The sequence below is a fragment of the Varroa destructor genome, unplaced genomic scaffold (assembly GCF_002443255.2).
Source record: "Varroa destructor unplaced genomic scaffold, Vdes_3.0 BEIS01000007.1, whole genome shotgun sequence".
Classification (NCBI taxonomy): domain Eukaryota; kingdom Metazoa; phylum Arthropoda; class Arachnida; order Mesostigmata; family Varroidae; genus Varroa; species Varroa destructor.
In genome coordinates this window covers 30,524,201-30,546,848 of record NW_019211460.1, presented here as the reverse complement: position 1 = coordinate 30,546,848, position 22,648 = coordinate 30,524,201, and the positions used below count along the sequence as shown (strand labels likewise).

The 22,648-nt window shown below is 41.0% G+C and overlaps 2 protein-coding genes and 1 long non-coding RNA gene across 7 annotated transcripts in view; 2 read left to right on the top strand and 1 right to left on the bottom strand.

The window, feature by feature from the left end:
• Positions 1-3,376: 3,376 nt before the first annotated feature.
• LOC147754560 (uncharacterized) lies at positions 3,377-7,819 on the top strand. Its single transcript, XR_015317074.1, has 3 exons — positions 3,377-3,845; positions 4,003-4,109; positions 5,019-7,819. It is a non-coding gene; the product is annotated as an uncharacterized LOC147754560 (long non-coding RNA).
• A 7,683-nt stretch (positions 7,820-15,502) lies between these two features.
• On the top strand, positions 15,503-18,152 carry LOC111254214 (uncharacterized). 2 transcript variants are annotated; one of them, XM_086975055.1, is made up of 5 exons: positions 15,503-15,658; positions 16,142-16,430; positions 16,560-16,799; positions 17,294-17,452; positions 17,747-18,152. In XM_086975055.1, the coding sequence occupies exons 1-5, from the start codon at positions 15,550-15,552 to the stop codon at positions 18,072-18,074; spliced, it is 1,125 nt and encodes a 374-aa protein (XP_086831181.1). In that variant the 5' UTR covers positions 15,503-15,549; the 3' UTR covers positions 18,075-18,152. The 2 variants fall into 2 exon arrangements, with proteins under 2 accessions (XP_086831181.1, XP_086831182.1); XM_086975056.1 differs by lacking the exon at positions 15,503-15,658 and adding an exon at positions 15,728-15,830.
• A 950-nt stretch (positions 18,153-19,102) lies between these two features.
• The window catches only part of LOC111254782 (uncharacterized), a 43,914-nt gene continuing 40,368 nt past the window's right edge, over positions 19,103-22,648 (bottom strand). For 2 of the 4 annotated variants that reach the window (XM_022815989.2, XM_022815990.2), the window contains one exon: positions 19,104-22,642. In XM_022815989.2, the coding sequence (XP_022671724.1) occupies positions 22,568-22,642 (75 nt within the window). In that variant the 3' untranslated portion in view covers positions 19,104-22,567. Of the gene's footprint in view, positions 22,643-22,648 lie in introns of all 4 variants that reach the window. The other 2 variants (XR_015317257.1, XM_022815991.2) reach the window with 2 other exon arrangements.

The window sequence follows — 22,648 nt, the reverse complement described above, 5'->3', positions numbered from 1 at the left end:
CGACGATCGACTATTATGGGTTACTCTTCAATTGAACAGCAATAGTTGCTGCACAGGTGGATATAATGACAAGCAGACTTCACAACCTGAAAGGAGGCATCATAAAAGGATGTTGTGCGGATATCTGCTATGAGACACGCGTACACTTAGTCTCAACAACAGTTAGATTATAGTCAACCCAACCCAGTTCTGATGCGCGATAAAAACGTTTCAAGGGAACGACGTCACAATTTAGCGGCGTCTGCAGCCGCGTTGGTGGTACCGTCGCAACCTTTCTCTTCGTAAAGCTGCGATCATTGTAGTAAGCCCTTTTACGAGTGGCGGCTATAGTTCGAGTATTGTGATTCTAACCTGTTACGGTACACTACTGGCCACTGCTACATTTGTCTGCTTCATCGTACGCTGATTTGACATTAAGGCCGGTGCTTCCTAACCATTAAGCGGGATGCGCCAGAGATTCTGTTGAATTGCACCAGTCGTCAATCGTGCGTACGTAGAATTTCGTAGTGTTTTTTGCGTACCCATACAACATCTCAAGCACAAGTAAAGAGCTGTACCCGCCATCATCGCCCGCCTCCCACAGCCTAAGCTATTGAGTGTACTAGGTCGATCGGTGCGCAGATCTCATTCAAATGTCGCGTTTGATGGGGGCATACCTATGCATGATCCTGCGTCAAACATTCGTTACGCAGGTATAAAGCATTTGTACCGTTCGATAAGCACCGTTTCCATGCGCCAGATACCATGTGCACCGTTTATTTGCTAGACGTATAATAGGTTATTATAAGGCAGGTCAGTCGCTATTTTAAGAGAGCCGCGCGTCTTAATAAATATGACAAACATCGATTCAAAACAAAGTAAGAAACTCATATTGACATATAAGCCTTTGTCTCGTTATGGATCACTAGGAGATCGGTGGTAGACCGCGCTTGTACCTTGATTTTTTCGCTTTGGATCTTTGTGGGTCATTTCTAGATGAGAATCTCACAGGATGGCAGCAGCTATCATTCAGCCTGCCCACTGTCACAGTCGCGGCCGTCGCCCTTCGGTTGTAAGGATGTGGGGTCTCGACAAAGGAGACACATCGATCTCAGCCGATGTATGGCATTTATATGAGTACAGCCGACATGCGGCTGTGAACTAGGCGTGGGCTCTTCCGGCTCCATCCGCTCTCATCGTTGAGGAGTCTGAACCAAGGCCTAGCGTCCCGCTAGATCGCTAGTGGCTTAGGACAATAGCGGGCGTAACCTCATACAGATGATTACCTGTACCAGCTACGCGTTTGAGATATAACCACTACAGCGCGCACGTCACCGAAGCAAGAGACACGATTCATCTACTATGCCATAATGGAGATCATAGAACGGCCGTAAGATCATGCAGACCACAGCAGAGAATCGGTTAGATTGAATCTAGTCTATTTTGCGCTGGGACCTCTTATAGCGGTGAGTGTAACCGCAATATGTGAGTGACATTGGTTCCCTGGATCTAGTTCTCATGAATAACCAGCCGAGAGCAATGGACTAAATCGAAACGAAGTAGATATTCTACTGCAACTGTTTAATTGAAGGGAATATGAATGTCGATCAAAGCCTACGGAGACCTCTTAATTACTTAGGACACTGTTAGTAGACCTGTAAGTTGTTTGTTATTCTATGTAACGATTGGGAAACAATGTAGGTTTCTCATAAATGTGAGTGCTGTTCGACCGAGGTGAGTGAGTGATTTCTAGGTTTTCGATAACTTGTTGAAAGATAGAGATATCATAATATGTGGAACAGTGTACTTTGTTTTGGAGAAAAACTCTTGTTGCAGTCGATGCTTTGGTTTGCATGAAAAGATCTCCATTTTCAACCGTACTGTGGTTCATTGTGTAGAGAAAATTGTCTTGATTTTTGACAAAACACTTTACAATACAGTGATAATTTCCGACCAGCCATTTTCTCTCATTTAAAAGCATCAGATTCTTTTTCATTTTTTTCAGGGATGTTTTTTCCTCAGGTAATTCCATACATATCGGAACCTTCTGCCTAAAGCTTACGCCCCGTGTAGAACTAACGGGATCCTGACATCAACAGTGAGGGTTAAACGGGCCATCATGAATGATTCATGAGGAGTTCCACTAACCCCTCCTGAAGACAGAACAGCCAACTGAAACGAATCGAGCCCACCACGACCCATAAGAAGCTAGCGAAGACATGTAGTCTGTCCCTCCCCCGACTGAAACTAGGGATTGACTAATGGCTGCTTTCAGATACATGGGAACTTTTGTCGATCACTTCATCACGTATACGTGAGATTTGCTGCTCGTAATCACACCTAGTAAACAATGAGAGTTCGTAAGAATTTCCGTCTGGTCAGCGAGCGTCATTGTTTGAACAATTACTAGATAACGGATAACACCAGAAGGTGCTTTCGTCGTTATCGAAGTAATACTTATGAGAGGTCAGTGATTATCTTGAAAAAAGGAAGTGGGATCATTTGTGAAATAGCTGTCGAAAACGTCAGCCCCCAAAGTTACTATAAAATTACCTGTGATATTCAGTGACATTATATGACTGAACGGCGCCCTGGTAAAACTTTTGTTTGAATAATATGTACCAGTATTCGCTGTCGCCCCATTCTGAGGGCCTATTTTTCGTTTGGTCTCATTTTGTTGTAGTATATATTTATCTAATGCTGTTACAGGTCAATGCATTGAAAAAATGTAAAAGACCGATAATCCTGTGCCTCCCGAGTGGTCTATAGCAGCGGTAGTTTCTGAGATGAAGCTATGATGCGGTGCTAATAGTTACACGATTGAATAGTGCCCTGTTATATAAAATGATCCGTCCAGAATGAGCGCACAATGGAAAAAAGGGGGAAAAACTAGGATTGGTACTGCTGAGTCAAATAAGCCGATCATCGTTCGCTAGCAGAGGTTCGTTTGGCTCTCGGTCGTCTATTTGTATGATGGGCTTACTCAGCGTTAATGCAAGCAAAGGAAACCCAATTTGCCAGTTGTTTAGACACTGTCTGGCGCTCGTGATCGCCTTAAATGTCCTAAACAAAACTTGCTAGTTATACCCAGTCACCTAGGCATCATCTAGCCTTTTCTCACTTTTTAGCCTTTTTCTCCCTAGTTGTAACAAATGTAAAGTTCACCCCATACAAGTGTTTCACGCATGACCTGTAATGTTCCAGCAGAAGTAATAGTAGTAATTATGGAGCATACGGCCCTAGGTGATTTTGGTAATCACTCCCTATCTCAGCTCTTTTTTACGGCCCATTCGCTTTACGTTATGTTTACGAGATCAGTAGCATTACTTTTTGACCCTATTGTTAACATTATCATTATTATTATTACTAGCAGGATTGAGCTACAACTATAGAAACGATTGCCATACCAATGGCATCTACCAGCAGATAAGGCGGGAACCGTGTTTATTACCGCCGTCTAGCAGTGGCCACCCGAGAGCGGCACCCAACAAGAAGCCGTAAATGGTGCCCCGTTCATCTTTTACTCATTAAACTTTTACACATCTTTACTGTTCAGTAAAAAGCATCTTCAACGGCAAAACAACAGCAATAGCTATAGCAACGACAGCGTTCTTAGGATGCTTTGGCTGAACGGGCCATTCAGTCCGCTATATTCAAACAGAAATGGTCCTGAGAGGGTACTGGATAGGCGTATCGAAAGGCCTTAAATGTATTTCTAAACACCGACAGCTTAGGCTGTCATAGTGGATAATTTAGGTCTTGGTAGAACTACTGGCTGTATCTTATCCTACAAAACTATCCGATTAGGCCGGTATTCCTTTAACAGAAGTGATCAAACCCGCCGTTCTTTACGTAGTTACCCATAGGTATGTTCCCTAGAATGTATACACTCGAAAATACGCTATGCCATGATAACCCGCACTCAACACTGCTTTTTTTTGTTTAGCAGCAGAGTGCCCGCCATTGAGACAATGTTGGCAACTCTCTAATGCTAATAAAACATAAACGTACTCCGCACAACAGGCTTTTTTGCGCTGCTACCGGATAGCATCGTTCAACAAGCGCCCCGTTCATCCAATCTCCATCAGCGCCATAAGGAACAGATAGAACGGTATCCTCATGTGCTCAAGGTATATTCTTAAAGCATCTTCTTGTTTTTGCTTAGTATACAGTCTCTTCCGCTGTCAGCGACATCGAATAGCGAAGTCTGTGTGTAGACAAGCTTGCGTACTGACGCTTTTGCAATATAGGGGCGATGTCCCTATATCCGTGCATATATCGCTATCCCGATTCAGTTTCTTAATGTGGGCGGACATCATGAGTGACCGCAGACGTTGCCCTCTAATGACATTTCATGAAGCAGTAATAAATTTAAAACGATAAGAAAAAATTAGTACTCATCAGTTACACTGAAATACAACGGATGAGCGTGATAACATCATCGATTTGATGATGCGAGCTTACGCATTGGCCTGATTGATTCCTAATACGGTCAAAGTGAGGCATTAGGAACACTTTCAAGCTTGGCAAAATGGAGTCTATAGACAATAATAGTAAATACCGCTTTCTGCGACCTGATGTTTGGCTGACTTGTGGTAGCTTAATGTAGGATCAATCTTTTCAAGTGTAACGTCCGGTGCAGGTCAGCGTTACGCTGTGGTTCTCTACTATAATAGGGAACAACTATTTAGAAAGCATCGAATTCAACGATACGTTAGCGGGAGTGCAGCGAAGAAAAAGCACCCTTCCTAGTGAATTTAGGCCGCACAGCGTCCTATTTAAAATGATTACTGTTTTAATTACATATATCTAGCTTATTAGGTAAATATTTTTAGTTGACAGGATTACGGACAGAGCCATAGCAGTGGTTTAGGTGCAGGCATAGTTAAATTAAATATTTTGTAAATAAATCATATGAAGAATTTTTTTATTTGGATACAAATCCTGTTATGAATAACCCTGTTTAACTTACATGAATTTTTTCAACGTTCGTCGTCATTATTTACTTAATTTTTCTACAAATCTATTTTCCTCTACAGGATTATTTTTTTACTACAAGATTACGCTTTCGCATAGTTGCCTATCAAACCCCGCAATATCAACCAACAAACAGCTCTGGAAGCGCGGTTTTTGTTAACAAAAGGGCAATCCGTATTACCCTTGAAGAATATTACAATACAATCGGAGATACAAGCAATCGGAAGCAAGTAAGTACAAGGAAGTCCTTGAGCCTATTAGATAAGGCTTGTTTACTGCACAGACAAGTCACCGAGGTCGTATGTATCCGATCTTTGTTCACGCCGGGCGAAAGGTATGATTTTTCATTTTCAGCAGGTGGAACATGATGTACGGAGGACAAACGTGTGCAAGAAACCCAGTTTTGTACCTTTTCAATGAGTTCTCATTTCGATGTTAGCTTAAGATAAAAACTAGCTACTTTATTTAAATACCCAAACGAGGCTAGTTTTCAGATGATGAAGTGCCTGGCGACGATACCGGGCATACAACTCGAAATACTGAGATAGACAGAGATACTCCTGGCGTCAGAACGAAACCGTGCTCAAGTTCAGAACCACTTTGTCCCTGGTGTGTGAACGCCACGATTAGCGGTCAGATACCGGTTAGACGAGTGGTACTAAGCGATTATCGTCCACAGAAAAGAGTTGCTTTAAACATAATTATAACGAATTCCCGTTTTCGTTTTTCGACATTAACACACGTAGGTAAATTCGTATATAATAATAATTATATAATAAGAAAAAAGATTCATGCGGTTACTTATGCGTTTCGAGGCGTGCAAAGCTTTCAGTCATCAAGCTGTCCGATCCAAGCTATTTAATCTACAGAAACCATTTTCCACCATCTTTGTTACAAACGAATAGCAAATACTTCACAGACCGCTTCGTTCAAGTTGCCGGAGCCTATTTCACAGTGATCATATGACATTAGTTAGAAACGATGCGATTTTTTTATATCAAATCAAAGACCGTAAAGTTTATTATATGAAGACCGTAACAGTTTTAAGTTAACAGCTGATTCTGATCTTGCAAAGCGCCGAGCGTCGCTTAACCGTTTCCCGTATCTCAACTCTCTATGAACACATCCCCGTAATTACATCGAGTGACTGCTTTATCGTCAGCTGGCTTTTAATCAGATCGCTTCTTAGCCGCTTTTCTACAGTGCGAGACGACATCATAACACTATGTACCCCAGTAGAGGCCAACAATGTCAGTCAACAGTGGCCGATGTTAGCGCGTAGTGATCAGGGCGCCGTCGTAAACGCCTCCGACGTCTAAGACCTTATTTGATCGCGTGACGCTCTTTAAACACAAGAAGCGTTTTGAATGTCTTGGACGCATCGCCTTGGAGACTCGTGAGTTCAGCGATGATCAAGCCCATCCAACAGCGGTTCGGAGAAACCATCGTGTATTGGTCACCCGCAGGAGCACAGGCAGATAGGCAAGCTGAAGAAGATAACGCCGATATCGTCGTGCCGTGATATGAATTTGGAGATAATACCGCAAATAAATATTCCCTCATATGATCGCCTATTTTGCCTGGTTATAGACTAGATATGGATCCAATCGAGTACTGTTATAATCAATGTTTGTCGGCGATGTCGCGTCGCTTAACGTTGTTTCTTTCTGAAGACCTCTTTTTACCGGGGAATCGCTGTTCATCTTCGCGTGTATGCGCGGTAGATATGAGTCGAAACGAGTACGATACAGAGCATAATTGTTACCTGAGGAGAACGCAGACACAATGCGAAGTCTAATAAGAGAGCACTTTTCTGCGGCATCCGTGCCCCGTACCTCGCGGCTCGTCATCAGAATATCATGTAAAAGCAGGAAAACCAACAATGGCGTTGACTGCCTGGCCGGCAACGGGACGATTTTACGTGTGAGTGGCTCTGGATGGCTGTTGCCCTCTCAACCGAACACATATATGGTTACGTCAAGCTGTTGCCGTCACGAGATGATGCCCTGTCTGTTTCGCGGCGCGGAGATAATGTTTCGGTTATGAGTGATGCTGATACTGTTCGGCTCTCGTATATATGATAATCTCTGTGAGGTGTACTTAGGCTGTGACTATTGCTGATGCTTAGGCGTCAAACCGACCAGAACACTAAGCTTGAAAGCCAACCACAGTTTAACTTTGCGAGGCAGCTCCTGCTTGGGAGGGGCAAAGCCCTGCTGCATGGGGTGCTCCGCCAAAGCTAGACGAGGTGCTACACGAACTATTGAAGGGATGGAGGGCAAAAGTTGTACGAAGCGAAAGTGATATGCCACCGATGCTGTTACTTTAATCTTACACATATACGTGAAGAATGTACTAGTGAAACTGAGAGATAGTGGCGGACGCGATCAAAAAGAAGGACTTTTAAGGGCTCAGGACGACCTGATGAAATCGGACGATAATGTTTCTATCGAACAAAGTGAGTTACTCATGATTATGATGGCTAGCAAAAAAAAATAGTACTGGAAGAGTCAATGTTGCTCGTTATACCGCTGCCTACAACTGGGATGCATCTGTTTGGTATTATTGAGAATAGCAGACACGTTAACGACTTGCGTTTTCTTTCGTTCAATAAGCAACGTTCTCAATCTATCCATAGGTGCGCGAATCGCTTTGGTTCGGTGCGGGTCTGAATAGGCCGGTTCACACTTTTAGGGTCTTCGTCGTTAGGTCTCTGCCATATGGGAAACTTCTGCCTCTAATTTTTTCTTATCTATCATAGTGTCGCGAATTTATAGTGCGCAGTAATGTAGTTTTCGAGACCGTTTTGGTTTAGGGATTATCATAACTGCATCAATAACTCTTCAAAATGAATGTCGCGATAATAAAAGTACATTTTCAAGATCAAATGGTATTCATTTGGATAAGGGAAAACCGTGTCTTTGGCACCATAGGACTGTTGTTCTTGTTCGATTTTTGGGAAAGCCCAGAATATCGGTCTTTGGGGTATTCAGAGGAAACGTCCGTAAGAAATATCGGACGCTGCTACGGCAATGAATGAATTCATGATTTTACTAATTGCTCTAGCCCATTTGGCTGGCAGGGTTTTTTGACGTGTGTGATGACGTCCCTTCGTTCTTTTTTTTTTTTTTTTTTTTAGCATTTAGGTAAGCGCAGTCGATCATGCAACTGAAAAAATGTTGCCATTTATTAAAGCTAACTTAACGAGTACATTTAGAGCTAACATTCTTACAAAGAGAGTCATTTGGAAAATTGCCAAAAATGATGTCTCAGTAACCCATCTTTTCAAGTATCGCCTCTATTTTCTATTTATACACAGCGTACTAAAAATAATTCTACCGATGGCAATAAAAAGTTCCAACTTATTGATCCTATTTCAATGATTAGCAATAGTTACGGTAGGTCCTAGCGTTTATTTTCATCACCTATAGCAAGAAAGGTACTTATCATTTTTCAGCGACTGTGTACCATTGCATAGTGCCAATTTCTGACTTTAAGGTATAAATTTATATAATATTTTTCGTTTTTGGTCGAGTGTTTCGTCGTCCATCTCTATTTGTCAAGAATCACATCAGTCTCTCTAAGGTTTTGCGATAGCATCCGCAGTGACACTTCTAGTATTTTTTGCGGGTAAAGCTAAATTTTACAACTAACGAGGCCGTTATAGAAAAAAAAAAAAACGATCTAAAAGAAACGTAAACGGTAAAGTGTAGGCAATAATTAATTGTTCTGCCGCGTCAAATAAAAACAAATTTATGGTTGTTTCTCACTACTAAGATAATGTTTACGGAGCCAATTGGACGAGCTGACTCGTTTCTATCTGCCCCATTCTTGTTTCCAATTCCTGATCCGCGTGAATGTTCACAAATCCATATCGATGATGAATCATCTCTTTACCATTCTTGCGATTAGCCAATTTGATCCATATCGAACTCTTATATATGAAAAAAAAAGTTTCCTGATCGAGCTATGCCTATTACCCTGAGTACATAACACTTAAGCTTTCCTCATCACTGAAGAGCAACATTATACGAGTCGTTTGGCTAATTGATATCAGTATCTGTTATATTATTATTATCTTATTGCTTCGTCTGTCGAAAATTAAGCGTTATATATATATATATATACAAACCGCAGAAACGGCTCAGGATAAGTATCTCGTACACAGGTGTTGACTCTCTATGGTTGACACTACTACGCCTTGCTAAATTCAGAACGAGCGCCTTCGGTCTAAAGCTCGATGAGAATCGATCTGAGCTGTCCTTCAACGAGGATAACTGCTAGCTCAATCTGAATCACAGGGAATTGCTTCCGCAGGTTTTTGTCGCCCGCAACAAGCCAGTATCAAAGATTCACCTTTTTCCTTAAGACATGCCTCACTGGCGAATCAGAACCCAGAGTAGAAGACAAATCCATGGTAACATAGCCGGCATACGCTGTTAGCTAGCAGTCAGACGAGAGGAGCCTTAAACAACAACTGTCATTACCTTTTTTGTATCAATCTGATATACATCTGATGTCTTACTGCTTAGTGGCTTCGTTTTCGAGTTGCATAAACCTAAGTATATGTTACTACTTCATGTAATATCCGCTGTTAACCAGCTGACATCTCGTCGAGCGAACGATGGCTTTCCATACGACTGCTAAATTGCGACTATGATAACGATGACAAACGAAATCCGCTTCCTTCCCGACCACTACTGCAATATAGTTTCTTGCTGAAACGGGAACGATTTGCTGTTCGTAGCCAGTACCTGGCAAGCTACAATAATCCATCTACTGCAATAACACGAATCAACCTCGAGCATCTCGAAAATCAACGGACACAAATGCGGCCGCCAATACTCCTTGTTTAGGATCGTTGCTTCGCCGCGATGCGCCCTCCCGAAACACGGGCGTCCAAATTTGGCGAGGTAATTCTAACGAATCATCTATAGGAACTGAGACGTACACGCCCGATTCAATGACGCAGCGAGCGGTGCCGGTAACGCTGTTCCAATGGTGCGAACTGTTGGCTCGGGAAGACATTAAAGGTTCGGTCCTGCCATCGAGACTCGACTAGGTCGTTGAACAGTGAAGCCTTTCCTTCGCTACTTGGGCTGGGTAGCTAAGGCCAATGGACGCGACGGTAGCTAGCTCTAGCCACGCCCTTCATTCAAATGGTTCCTCACTACTCGAGTTCTTCCTCTTCTCCTAGTGACTCACTGAAACACTGCTAGAGTAGGCGCATACAACGGGTAGTTGATAGTCTGTATTCCATCGCTAAGAAATTGTTGTGCCCATTGTGATTCTGGCCTATCTGTCCGCTTACGTAGGCCTATATGAGTCTATTCTTAAGTTACCTAGTGAACAGTGCGGGGGCACTCTCTACTAGGGCTGACCGGACAGTAGCATCAATAGAACTCGTATCATATAGGCTTGTACTACGACTTATGTTGCTAGTACTTCTTTAACTATACCCAAATCCTTTTGTAAGCCTTCTTAACATCGAACTCCGCTGCGGGTAGTCAGTCATTCATGTCTCATGAGCGTAGTCGATCGACAAGAAGGCGGTGACGACGGCGCACGTTCTCGAATAACTAGGTATGCACAGATATCGTATGTGTTATGTATAGAAACTCTTCTCCCCGATGTCGTTCGATCGGTGCGCAGCGTCCAGCACACAAGAGCAGGCGAACGCTATGATTCGTTGTATAGTAGATTTACATAAAATGGCTCGTGATCGAGACGATTTACTGAATGCGTTGCCTTTGTGTCGGCACACCATCAAGATTGACCAATTTATCTGTATGACTGATTTCAGCTTAACGAAAGTAGTTGTGATTTGTGCCCGTTTTCGCTAGAGCTCTTACCACCGTTGCGCTCCGAGACGATTCCGTCGTAGAATAGAATAGATATTCCCTTGGTCAATCTGATGTGCGTGTTTATCTGTGCTTCTCTCACGAACGTTTTCTTTTTGCGCACTGCGTATAGACAGATAATGTCGTTGTTGCTATCATCTCGTAGGCGAACTACAGTATTGTTTCGTATCGCACATACATAGGCACCCAGTTTGTGTTTTTCCAAGCTCTACAAAAACAGATTTTTACATGAGCACGCTCAGAATGTCGACATCTGGTTAATGTAATTGCTTTTTTGAGCCTTTAATGTGGAACAATTAGATCTTGTCAATTCGCGTGAGATAATTTCGATATGAGGAACATACAGGGTGTATGTTAATAAGAAGATACATCTGAAAGACAAGTAAGCTATACTCTGAAACCATTGGATTTATTACGACGTCGTACACACGTCGAGCTCTGCTTTTGTAGAGACCTTTGAAAATAGCACGGGTATTTCTCTAAACTTCACTTTAGCCACAAGAGGTCACATTTCGGCGTGCAATTTCACTGATATTTGGTAGATGGAGGACTTCTATAGCGTCACAACGAAATCGGATTGCAATAGACTATATTTTGAGCTAATAAAAAATGCTCGTTCGTATTATGTGTTCTTCCCAGATCCTCTGTTTGGAACGGATCTGTCGATATGCAGTGCGTGAATCAGAAACCCGAGATCTCCAAGACGCACCGAACGGCTTCAGAACAGAGTTAAAGTTCAACTCAGATACAAATATCTAGTAATCCACAATCTGGGTTCACTTCATTTTTGCATTCAGTGTAGGATTCCGTTTTTATTTTCATACTCATAAGAATTTCGTCTTATGTCGATCTCTAACACGCAAGTGCTTCAACACATATATATATTTGAATCCGTTAATTTTTTCTGCAAAACTACAAAATTTAGCCGATTTTCTAATTATCTACCATCATAAGCTTGCAAAACGCATTTACCGAAAGTACTTTATCTCATGGGGCTTTTTTCATCATGACGCTTCTTCTTATAGTTTTTTGCACAATGCGCGTTAGATACACTGTGCTTTCTATATTCGTTAATTTTTTCTATTTTATGCTATTAAAACCTATCTCCAAAGATGAACGCTACTAATCCAATAGACAACTGGCCTTCAAGAACCCCAAAGCTTCGTATTCCTATTGATTTTTTTGCGAGGAGGTACTCATCCAGACCAAGCTCTATGAACAACACCTTTTCAACGCTGACGTTTCTTTGCTGATCCTGTAATGTTTCTAATTGTATGCTATAAAGCCGACTACGCCTCAATATTTGTTACTATACCATACAGGGAGCCTGACAGATCTACCCGTTTGTAGCGAAGTTTATATAACAAGCCCGGCGCCGAATTACAGTAGCTAAGATGCGGTAGACGTATGAACGGCCAAATCGTACACGCCGTTTAGGCGTGCATTTTTTTCTCGATTCATATCGCGGGCGTGTTACCGATCCTCTATCATCTAAATTCATCGTTTGCTTGTACACATGTACGGGTATGTATGGAAGGAATGATATGTCGCGAATACCGATGCTGTCGCTGCTATTGCTGTAGTCGTCAACAGTTGCCTATAGCCGTTTGGCAAAGATGTAATAGTAAACTTACCTTTTCCCTCAGGGGTTAATATTGGCTTTTCTAATGATGGGTTGTCTTTAAATTCATGTGGTCGTTTCCCGGGGCGCCATGCCCCGCTCCCAGTATTGACTCCGCCACACAACGACTACACGTACTACTACGTTATTGCCCCTACCGCGGTCGTCGAAACAGTGGCCAACCGCGTACAAATGGTGTGCCCTCACACGTGTAATACCATACAATGCATGTCATCCATGATACAATGCCATATCCATGACATAACATAGTCGTCAGGTAATGTAAGTCTATTAGGTGTGGGTGAGGCCAGTAGGAGATATGCGTGAAACGATTGTGAGAACAGAAATAGAATGAATACTCTAACGCTGTCTTTGCTTTTTGTTAAAAAGGAAAGATGCAGTAACCAACAGGCAGCTCTATTTCGTCTTACTTGCTGGGTTTCTTTGATACTTGGTATTGGTCTAAGCGTCTTCAGTCGAAACGTACACCGGCGGCACGCGTCTCCGTGAATGTCCCCTGATAGTTGTCGTTGTGCCTTTTTTGCTGGTGCCGCTCCGGTGTGTCGCTGTTGTTGTTTAGCGATCAGAGAGCTAGGGCGTTTGGGAGTCGCATCTATGACAAAGACCTTTTTGTAAAGCTTGCAGGACGGTACGAATGCTACCGAATGTTTTCAAAGCATTCGTACATTTTCGGCACATTTTATGGAGTTTATCTTTAGGTATCAGACGTCGACCACCTGGTTGACGCACTTCAACAGTAAAAATTATTTTTTCATGAAATAGTGAAGTTAGCTACACTTTTTGAAGTCTGTCGGTAACAAATATAGGGCGTTAGCTTATATTAGGTAAATATTACGCCAGGAAGCGCCCACTCGAGTTATCATTGGCTATCGGAGCTACCGTTCAAACTAGCTTTATGTTTACCTCGAAAAACTCGTTTTCGATAGAACCTGGTTGCTAATAAAATGCAAATAATCCATTGGATGGTTAGCTGGATTAAGTTTTTTTTTCCTTATGGATATCTAAAATGCGCATGCTATTACAGTTTCCTTGCCGTAGACTTCGGCCACAACTTCATATTGGACGCAAAGATTTGTGTTTCGATGAGGTCTTGTTATTTTCTACGGCAGCAGTTAGCAGAACTAGCATTGATAACTTTAGAGCCATAAGACAGGAAATAAGCATCCGGATAGCTGTCTCACTATTTATGATTTTTTTCATTATCTAAATCCAGCTTCTAAAGTTTCGGTTCCGAACTCCAGTGTGTAACTTTATTTTTATAACTAACAAGCGACTACCGCTAATCGTGAGTACAATCTTCACGCAATGAAAAATCGATTAGAACGAACAATGTAAATATTGCAGTAACAGCCTTTACGTCGTGGCTTGTTAAGGGCCTGAGAAGTGCCTTCAGTGGCCTAAACGCTATCGCAGCCTAAACACACATTTCTATCAAACAGAAATCGGATTAGAATAATAATAGGACCTGCGTAGTCCAGATTTAGTCCAGTCAATCCAGATTTAGTCTCTATTTTATTTCTCAATTTGGATTTAGAAAAGGCGGAAAATTATGAATGCAATATCTACATCCTCAGAATATTATTTAGGCAACGTTCTAGTTACTGCTGTCGTGAATGATATTTTTGTAATATTTGTGATCTATGTTTTTGTTTATGCTTATGAAATTTTTGGCTTGAAAACTTGGTGAGTTTGCGCTAAGTTAATTAGACCGCTGCAAAAGCGACAATCGGTTCGTCTTAACTTAAAAAAAAATAACAACTTGAGTGTAAGATAGGCAGTTATCGATAAAACTAGATCTTTTTTTTTTGGGGGTTTCTTGTAACGATCGATCGCCCGAACGTCTATCTCATAGAAATACAGTGTGTAATTAGACTAGAACGATACGTTGTTTCTCCTAGCAAGATTATAATTGGTGATCTGTAAAATACACACGTAAGTATACTTCTATCCAATACTTTTCTCGTATCTTCATTTCGTTCTCGTGTCGTCATGCCTCGACACACCTTCTAAAGCATTTTTTCAAGGCAAACATGCCTTATTTAAATTACGGGCACAAAATTCGGCACATGCTTAGGCCACATATGCCATAGATCAACAAACTGTACCGACGACCTAGTTTTGAGTAATAATTAATATGAAAGTTTTACTTGTTGTTTTCGACTTGTTTTGATAGGATGCTTTGAAATCCGCATGACCCATCAAATAAAAACATGCGAAATAGAATTTAATTGTTGACGGACTTCTAGATACATTGTATGTACATATTTCAAGTTTCGTTCATTCACTTTATATACTTCAAGTTGGAGGACGCACAACTTTTTTGTAGATAGTCTGATAGTATCTTGCTATATACAGAGCTCTTAGAAGAATATAGAGTTTTTTAATATTATTATCAAGGTACATTGGCTTAAGCAGAAAATAGAAATGGTTATTTCGGTTAGTTATTTACTAGATATAATATTGTTATTCAAATATTCTTCAGTATTTCTGTGCCCAGATAAATTGGCAGATTCACCAGAATGACACGGCCCACCTAGTCTTAAAGCGCGAAAAATAATATCACCAAGTAAAAATAAGCTTGTTTGTTATTTTAATGAGTTAGTCATCAATATATGCACGTAAGATATTTGTATGCCGTTCTTATATGATAATTTTTTTACAAGTTTCTACATAGTGTCGCTACTAGGAAATATTTTATTTACGTGCTGAAATCGGCGCGTCAGTAACCCCAAAAAACATTTAACAATTTATCTCTACTTAAATAAATAATGAGATCTGAAAAAGCAAAAAATAGTTGATAGTTACAGACTGTTATATATATATATCACTGAAGTCGTAATGCTTGTATAAAAATTGTCTCTCTTTAGATAGTGTTGTATCATATACTATACTTTTAGTGTTGCTCTTCTAACAGTTCGTATGCGTTCAGTTTCGCTTCTAATAGCAAAGTAAACGAAATCCTATCCTGTGTACCATTATCCTAAGTATATACGGTATGATGGTATTCCACTGTAGATGTTGGATTAAAAAGCTGCTGTCAAAAGCAGTTTCTCCGAAAGTGAACCGCTTAGACGGATAATGAGTTAAGACATGATAGTATTCGGTGTCCCAAACCCATTCGGTCAGTACCAACTCATTGGCTGCTACAAGCCGAGCTGGGCTTGTTCGCAAAAAGTAGTCATCTGTTGGCGCTACGCGGGTATGTTGTCTCGTATTTTTAACATGCATTTCCATGCTAACACTTAGTAGTAGTAACACGTAGTAGACACCCTGTATTAATCAAAAAAAGAACAGTTATATTTTCTAAGTATAATATCAAAGATTTCATTGATTATATTGACATCGCGAAAATGTAAAATTGAGCTTAATAGGTAAACAGAAGCGTATACTTAAACCTTACTTTTTGGTTAGGAAGCCACGGAAGCTAGTGAGTAAGAAGCGTACTGCTAGCTCAATATAATACAGTAACTCGACATAATACGCTCCTTCCTAAAACGCATAATTTACTTGGGTTTTTTTTAGATAGGATTTTGCTATACGAATTTTCCGTATGGATTTTTAAGTACAGCACTAGAGTATGGCAATGATTAATGTCATAAAAAGAGTTAGATTGTTTTTTTGGCCTTTAGAGTACGGTGTTTAAATTGGTAGTGCACTAATCATAGAACGTAACCTATTGCAGGATTTACAACTGACAGACGCTGTTCCTTGTTGACATGCTTACGACCTCGCATGGATCCATTCACTGATTCTTCACCGATACTTCTCGCTCCTTCTTGGGGAACTGCTCTGCCTTTGATGACGATATCTTTGCTCGCGTCCGATTTCTATAACATATCTCTTTGGAGGACCCGGGATGGCAAAAATTGCATCGAATCCCATCGAAATGACTGGCTTGAGCCAGTTAAGTGGAATTGGCAATGGATAGAAAGTACCCATTGGTATCGATGGCAATACTCCTATCCTGGAACGTATGTACCCGACGCTCATTGTTTGCTCTCTTATACGGGACCAATAGAGTCTACGATGTTCTAATTGGATCTCTTATCTAGTTTACTTCTTTCATTAGTGGCTAACTCAAGTTCAGATCGCCGTTTCAGGTATTGTGTGATAGTGGCTCCGTTCGCATGCGAGCACTGTTCCGTCACACTTTCAGGTCCGTTTTTAGTGATAAAAGATACGTCAGAAGAAGCAGCATGCTGCCATGATGGAAAAGTTCGTTTAAACTCCACTGGTGTGCACGAGCATAGGCTTGAACCGTTGCGCAAAAAGAGCGTCAGCGTCCGCTTGACGCTAAGTGTCGCTCGATCACCTTGGAGCAACCATCGTTGCGGAACTAGGTACACAAACCCAGTTCAGATTATTGGGCCAAACCATTATCTTGTCTGAAGTGCCGGCTAATGCTTCGATATAAATTATTTGCCTATAACGCTGTCTAGCGATATACTTGCTTTTCTCACAAATCAAGTTTCAATACGATGACGCCAAACAGACAAAGTCAATGGAGTTTGTAGAATCATAAAGTAGGCATTTGTAGTAAGACAATGAACGATCCTACAGATAAATTCACATTTACGGTTTACACGTTACCAGAGAGGTTGATATATTTGCGCCATCACATTGATGATTGACGTGCATCGGACGCAGTGAAAGGGCTAGTCATGGAAATTATTATCTGAGTGCTAAGAAGAAAACGCAATCAAATGATGTAATCTCTATGCAAGACCTATACCTAGAGTTCGTATTCAAACGTTCGAGCTTAAATTGCCTGTATATTTAAAAAGGTGAGATTGGCTACGCTAGTTTCGACATTGTATTCTCGAATTTATTGCAGATTCTACGTGGAGTTCTTTAGCTCCAGTGCCTGTCATCGCCAGATCATGTTCGCTGAACTTCAGAAGCTAGCTGCAGATGAACTCCTACTGGACAAGGACTTCCGACTGCATGATGTTCCTAAAAACCTAACTAGTATCTGTGCAAAGCTCACTCCAAGGTAATTTAACAGCTTCTATAGAAAATTCTATTAAGAAAGGTAACTAGCTTATGTTGATAGCGCTGGCGAGTTCTCGGTTATACATACAATACGAGAGTAGCTCTATTAGGCAGAACTCGATGAAGTAACGCCACCAAAGCAGATGCCGAATTAACAGGTGATCCGTAAAGATTATGATTGAACCTTACGTGACCCAGCTGTGCTCTTCGTTCGGTGAGCAGTTATAGGTCTTAATTACTATAGCCGTTTCCAATAGTTACCTTATTTTATCAAAAGCTACGTCTTGTTTGGAAGGTGCGACAAGTGTGCGTTCAATTGCCCTGCATCGTTTCATTCAATCGTCTTGGCAAACCTCAGCATTACTCCGTTACTTGACATGGCCAACAGTCACGAGCTAGCGGGGTCTATTAACTTTCGTAATGCTTATTCCCGGCCATTTGCAAGATACGCGATGTTCTGGCTTGTGATGACGTTCGTGTCGTCAACGATTAGCGTCGTTGTCAACCGCATGAGAACGAAGTCCTTTGCAACGTTACCACGATTCGTTAGAGGTTCAAACAGCTTTCCTCACAGCGCTCTTGGCGACAGACATATTGTCCTTTGCATGCATTGTAATGAGTAGGAAAAGCAAAAAGTAAATCTATATATTGGACTATATGAGATTCCGAAGGTTTATAATAAATTTACTAAATATCTGGTATCGTTTTGGCTATTATGATTTCTTTTAGAAATAGCACTTTGGATAGCAAATTTTACTTTATTCAAAGGAGGTAGAATATTGTTATCGTTACAATATCCTTGTCACCAAAGCTGATTACGCCTGATTTTGGCCACCGTGTCTGCTGGAATATGCGAGCTTTAACGCATGCACATAGAAAGTGTTCTTTATTACCCTATACTTATGGGCTCATTAATGCTGAAGATTCTCTGCCGCCGCAGCACCTGTATAAAAAAATAGCTAAATCGGTTCTCTTATCTTTCTCTGAAATTGCAAAAAAAAAACAAACTATTCCAGTTTAGGTCATCATTGTAATTCCGTTGAATATGAGGTGGGTGCAACATCAAAAAGTTCAAAGGTCAGAGCCTGCAATACCTGAAAAAGGTGAGAGACAAACCATTATTACGTTGCCGACCACGATCTGCAAAAGGAGCCTGATACTAAAGAAACGATTCTGAAAATATCATTCAAAACCCTTTAAGTTGAAGATATTATCCATAGAGCAACTTTTGCCAGTGTAATTACTGCGGAGTAGGTCGTCATAACCATAACTCTTGTATCTGACGTATTAACACCTTAAGGTTTTTAGCTCGTACCAGTGACTGACTAGAATCATTTTGGCTAAGCGTAACCAAGTGATGCGCCGTTACCTAAAGCGGCCTGACCCTGGAATCGAACCTTAGATCCCATAACTGCCGATCCGGCGCAACGGGATGAAACACAGATATTAACAATTTTCGGCGACATCTCAATACTGACTCTCTCAGGAACATTGTTTTTTTTTGTTTCGTTGCTATAAAGGCCTGCTAATATTTCATACTTTTACTCGTATCATGCTTTGAAAAGCAGAATAATGTTTGTACATTGTACAAAAGGTCGTGCCTATTCCCTTCAACGGAAATATATTAGTCTGAAGACATTGTTTCATTTACATCCTTGTTCGAAAGTAGGGTTCCGCTCCTATCTTTCTAAATCTTTGCTTGCAGAAATCAAATTGTACCTTTAGACAGTCCGGCAAACTGTTCGTTAACTGAAATTTTATTTGCACTTACTTTTGCTAGCGGCGGTTTACAAGAAACAAACTTGCTTTATTCATGAAATAGTCGTTAGCGTTAGATCCAAAATGGCCACCAAGGTGTACCAGTTGGGTCAGGCGCCCTTGACAGGTTTAGGGGCGTTTTAAAGTAAAACAGCTTCATATCGACGTTTGTCTTGAACAGAAAAACTTTTGTTTTCACTGGAAATATTTTAAGTAGAACTTCGAGCAAGTCCAAGTCTTCGTTCTTAGTTGGTTAAGTCGTTGCAGACAGATTAAAAAACACAGCATTTGTAAGTAACGAATGTATTCCTATCAGCGCAATATAAAAAAGCTACAATCTCGTCGCGCCGTGGTTGAAAATTTTTCATTGTTTATCAGCCAATGCAGCATTTCGAAGCTCCAAAGTGGACGCGTACATTTTTTAAAATCTATTTTGACTCGACCATTGCGAAGGTAGAACGAAAATTAAGAAGGTTACTTATCCTAGGTGTTCGTCGATCGCGGCATAGACCTCAAAATACTCATTACACGAATTTATTTAACATATAGAGGAGGCGAAGGATAATATTAGGAGCTAGGTATTTGTTAAATCTGTTAATTGGGTTTTTTTTTTCGCTGTCATCATTATTATAATGACTTTTGCTCTAGCTCGGATACTATAGAAACTATTAATATCCTTGACATTAGAATCATATCAAGCTTACTTCTTCACTGATTTACAAGTAGATGCAGAAAGAAATCGGCGAAAATGATCTTCTGAAAGAACATGAAATTTTTCTGGACGATTTTGTCCTTATGCACGCTCGCACAAATACTACAATATATATTGTATCATTATTATATCGTAGATTACTATATGTTTCGGTTTATTGGTATGTCGCCATCGGTCGTTGACTCCCATCAATTGCGTTACATTGTCGTTATATGCAACCTTAAATTAGTAAAATTCTGAACAAGAAGTCCTGTTTCAGTCTTACTACCCACCTATGTACTCGATCGACGGTCGCTTTACACAAAATGCCGAGGCGGATAGTAGTAAAGCGTCACGTAAGCTACGATGGTTAACTTTAAGCGATATAAAGAAGAAGTTATTTTATTTATCTTGTTAAAATTGAATTTCCAAGATAATCGTAAACATCAATTTATTACCCTCTTTACTGTTATCGGCATTAGTTGAATTAATGCACTTGTTCAATTGCTATTAGCATTAGTGATTACAGTATGTTAACGGTCTGATGTTGACCGTTCGTTTAAATGTTTGAAAGTTACTACATTTTGATGCCTTTGTCAAATGCTACCCTCTGTGTACAATTCATATGTACAAACCACTCTGGACACCTATTTCTCCTCCTTGATCTAGATCAGACAGATTTAGGCTCCGGACTCAATCAGACAAATGGCGTAAAGTTATTGTATGTGATAGCTGGCTGCTTCCGTTACAATACACTGCTAATTCATTTGCGTTACATAATCACAGTATAGCATTCACTGTAATGAACTATAAATACGCATATATAATTATGTGTAGGTCGTTTAGTAGGACCTTACGAGCCTTTCTACCTGCCCGCGCTCGCTGAATGCAGCCAAGGTGGATTTGTCTATCTGAAGTCTAGTATAATTGACCTCCGGCGCGAAAAACAAGGCAATATAACAGTTATGCGGCTGTTGGTTGACCTACTATTGACTAACAGAAAGCATACTACGGTAGCGTAAACGGTAAACTATAGTCGTGTAGCACCCATTGTCGCCTACAATGATTCCTTCTGTAAACACACAGTCATATTGAGAAAGGCAAACTTAGTAATTCCAAGTAACTCACTAACTCATTGTTTTGGAAACTGCTAAATAAAAACTGTTAAAATAGAAGAAGAACAAAGCACATACGGTGAAACGGAAGAAACTACGTGAGGAAGCACAAAGTCGTATTAGGCCGCGTTCCTTATAATGCCGGCGCTGACCTAGTCAGATTACAGGCATATAGTTAATTCACTTAAGTGTGACAAGCAACTAGGCGCACACTCAAAAATACCAGCTCAAATCCAGTTTTTTTTCTATAATCATTTAGCTAGTCCGCTGAAAACATCAAGTTCAGCGCAAAACAGCTTTCGAAAACTATTAGCGACTTCTAGAAATCGGAAGAAATAATACTAGCCAATGCTGGTTTATTTTCATGAATACCCAGAACTTGGACAAAGCATAGCGTGTGCGATAGGTGATATAATCTTATCTTGTTCAACAAAGATAAATCACTCAACCCAAAATAAAAAAAAAAAAATACAGTTCAAATCGTCCATAGAGAGAATATTGGCATTGCTCTGTTTTTCATACGAACGCCTGGACGTTCTGAACATCCTCTACCCCCTTTGCAACCTGGAAAAGAGATCACTGACCATCCACATGTATCAAGGGAACAAACTGCAGAAAAGGCCTGGTTACCGCGCAAATAGGTAACTGCCGTGCTTTTCATATGGCACCGTTTTGCTAAGTATCAATATAATTCGTATTGTTTATGCCAAATAAACTAGTGTACATCCACAAGTTCAATGACAACCTCCGATGATGGACACATTAATGAGACCCCTTACGCTATTCTAGGAAGCCACAGACCCCTGCTTGATGCTTCGCCGGCACAAGCCTCACATACGCTGAATGCGTTTGTAGCGAGAACGAATGCGTAAAATCGCTCCGAAGTTTTAATTTGAAAAATATAGCTATAATTGAAAAAGTAGGTGCACTAAGCCGACATGCGCGAGAGATGCTAAGCACCCATAAATCAAGACTCATTTACATGTGGATACTGTTTATAGTTAGAAAAAAAAGGATCGCTGCATCGTCTTCCGGGGGCAGGAGTAGGCCGCTTATAGGCAAACACTTGATACCTAAGACAGGCCTTTGGTGCTATGCGCGAGTCTGAATCCCGGCCGATACATAGGATCTCCCTTGCATTTGTGAATTCAATAAAACACACGTAAATGTGCATTTAGTCCAACTTCTTTTCTTTGGTCTAGAAACACTAATACAAATATAAAACGGTACTATCCCACCACCGTCTTCTCCTTAATCCTTGTTCAGGGCAAAGTCATCACAATCAAACTTGCAGAAAACTTCAGTTGTCCACCTCGTCATCGACACAAACGTCGTCTTCGTCGTGAACTGGGACCAGAGACATGCGCAATTTGCCGTCCGGTCCGACTTCGGTTTCCATATCTTCGGTAGATGCAATTCCTTTTCCAGCTGAGGCCGTTTTGACGGAAGTGCGTACAGCATCCTTCCGCCGATGAGTGCTGCCGCCGGCCGCTTCATCATTCGTGCCGTCATCGACCCCTACCTCACCAATGCTTGCTCGTTCCCACGGGTGTCATAAGTTTCGATCTAGAGTTTTCGACTTGATGCGAAGATCCTTTACTCCGTTATTGTCGGAGGGGAGGCTGCCCTAAAC